This window comes from Phaethon lepturus, unplaced genomic scaffold (genome assembly GCF_000687285.1).
Source record: "Phaethon lepturus isolate BGI_N335 unplaced genomic scaffold, ASM68728v1 scaffold27891, whole genome shotgun sequence".
In the NCBI taxonomy this organism is placed as follows: Eukaryota; Metazoa; Chordata; class Aves; order Phaethontiformes; family Phaethontidae; genus Phaethon; species Phaethon lepturus.
Window position 1 is genome coordinate 5,517 of NW_010520216.1, and position 1,189 is coordinate 6,705.

A 1,189-nucleotide genomic window follows, 5' to 3' on the forward strand; every position below is an offset into this window, starting at 1 on the left:
CTGCGTAGGGAGGACAGCGCCGGGGCTGCTGACGAAACTCCCCAAGCCATGAATCAGAGCTGTCGTCTCCCACCAGCGACAGCTCTCGCCCATGGCTATATATAGTGCTGAGAGCGTAGCACTCGGGTGCAGGTTCAGGCGTTGCCGAAATCCTCGTGACTTCATACCGAAAGCAGCCTTATAGTGAGGGCTGGCAGGATGACGGCCAAAGTGCTGGCCTTGAACGGCAACCGTATCACCCCACGGCAACCCCGGCACCGGGCTGCGTCTGCTCTACCTGCCCACGGGGCAGGCCTGGGACGGGGAGGGGAATTACCTTGGCAGCGTTAACCAGCCTCCAGGCGTTCAGCAAGCCGAAGCCGTGCTGATGGCTGTGGCTGAAGCCGGCCTGGTTGATGTCCCACTTCGCGTGACGATCCTCGTACTGAAAAGAAACGTGGGGTGCTTTCATTACCTTGGGGGACACCGGCAGCCCTGCAAACCCAGAGCAAAGGGAAGCAGGCCTGAAGGGAAGGAGGCTCAGAAACAGCCCACAGCAGCGGGGAAGCAAACCCACATGGCCTTTTTAGAAAGAAACAGGTTGACCTTTGTTTGAAACAAGTCCCAGGACAAGCAGGCTTCCCAGCTCCTCGGAAAGGAAATCAAGCAGCACAAAAGGGCACAAATGCCTCTGCTCTGAAACGTCCCAGCTGCTCCCTGCTGCCCAAGCCACAGTCTGTGGGACAGCAGAAGCCTTGGGGAGAAGGAACCAAGTCCTCTAAATCAACAAGAGCTGGGCCAGGACAGATCTGGGGCCCACCACTTATCGGGTCGTAGTACTCCGGCAACACTGGCTTGCAGTTGTGGAAAACACTGCCCTGTGCCAGAGCGAGTACAGCATTAGCTGGACACGGATTCCTGCTCCCCAGAGGGGTGGGGAAGAAGCCCTGTCCCTAGGCCGAATCAGGCAGCTCCCATCAGTTCCCACTCCCGCTTTCTGCAGCGAAGCTGTGCTGGAGTCGGGGCCGAGCGAAAGGAAGGGCTGCATTTGCCACCGAGCTCTCTGTTGTGTCTGTTTCCATGAGCCCGACTCCCCGGAGAGCCTGAGGAAAGGCCAGAGCAGGGCAGAGCTCTGCGCTTTCCCACTGCACCGACTGCGGGGCGGCATTGCAGAGATGCGTGCTGGCCCTTCGGCCGGGCCAGCCGTGCT

The 1,189-nt window shown here is 59.6% G+C and overlaps 1 protein-coding gene across 1 annotated transcript in view; it reads right to left on the reverse strand.

The window, feature by feature from the left end:
* Nucleotides 1–1,189, reverse strand: part of PCSK7 (proprotein convertase subtilisin/kexin type 7) — a gene marked incomplete at its 5' end in the record, with an annotated part of 14,787 nt that overhangs the window by 4,682 nt on the left and 8,916 nt on the right. Inside the window, one exon of the mRNA XM_010297325.1 lies at nucleotides 302–424. Within this exon, the coding sequence (XP_010295627.1) occupies nucleotides 302–424 (123 nt within the window). The remainder of the gene's footprint in view (nucleotides 1–301; nucleotides 425–1,189) is intronic.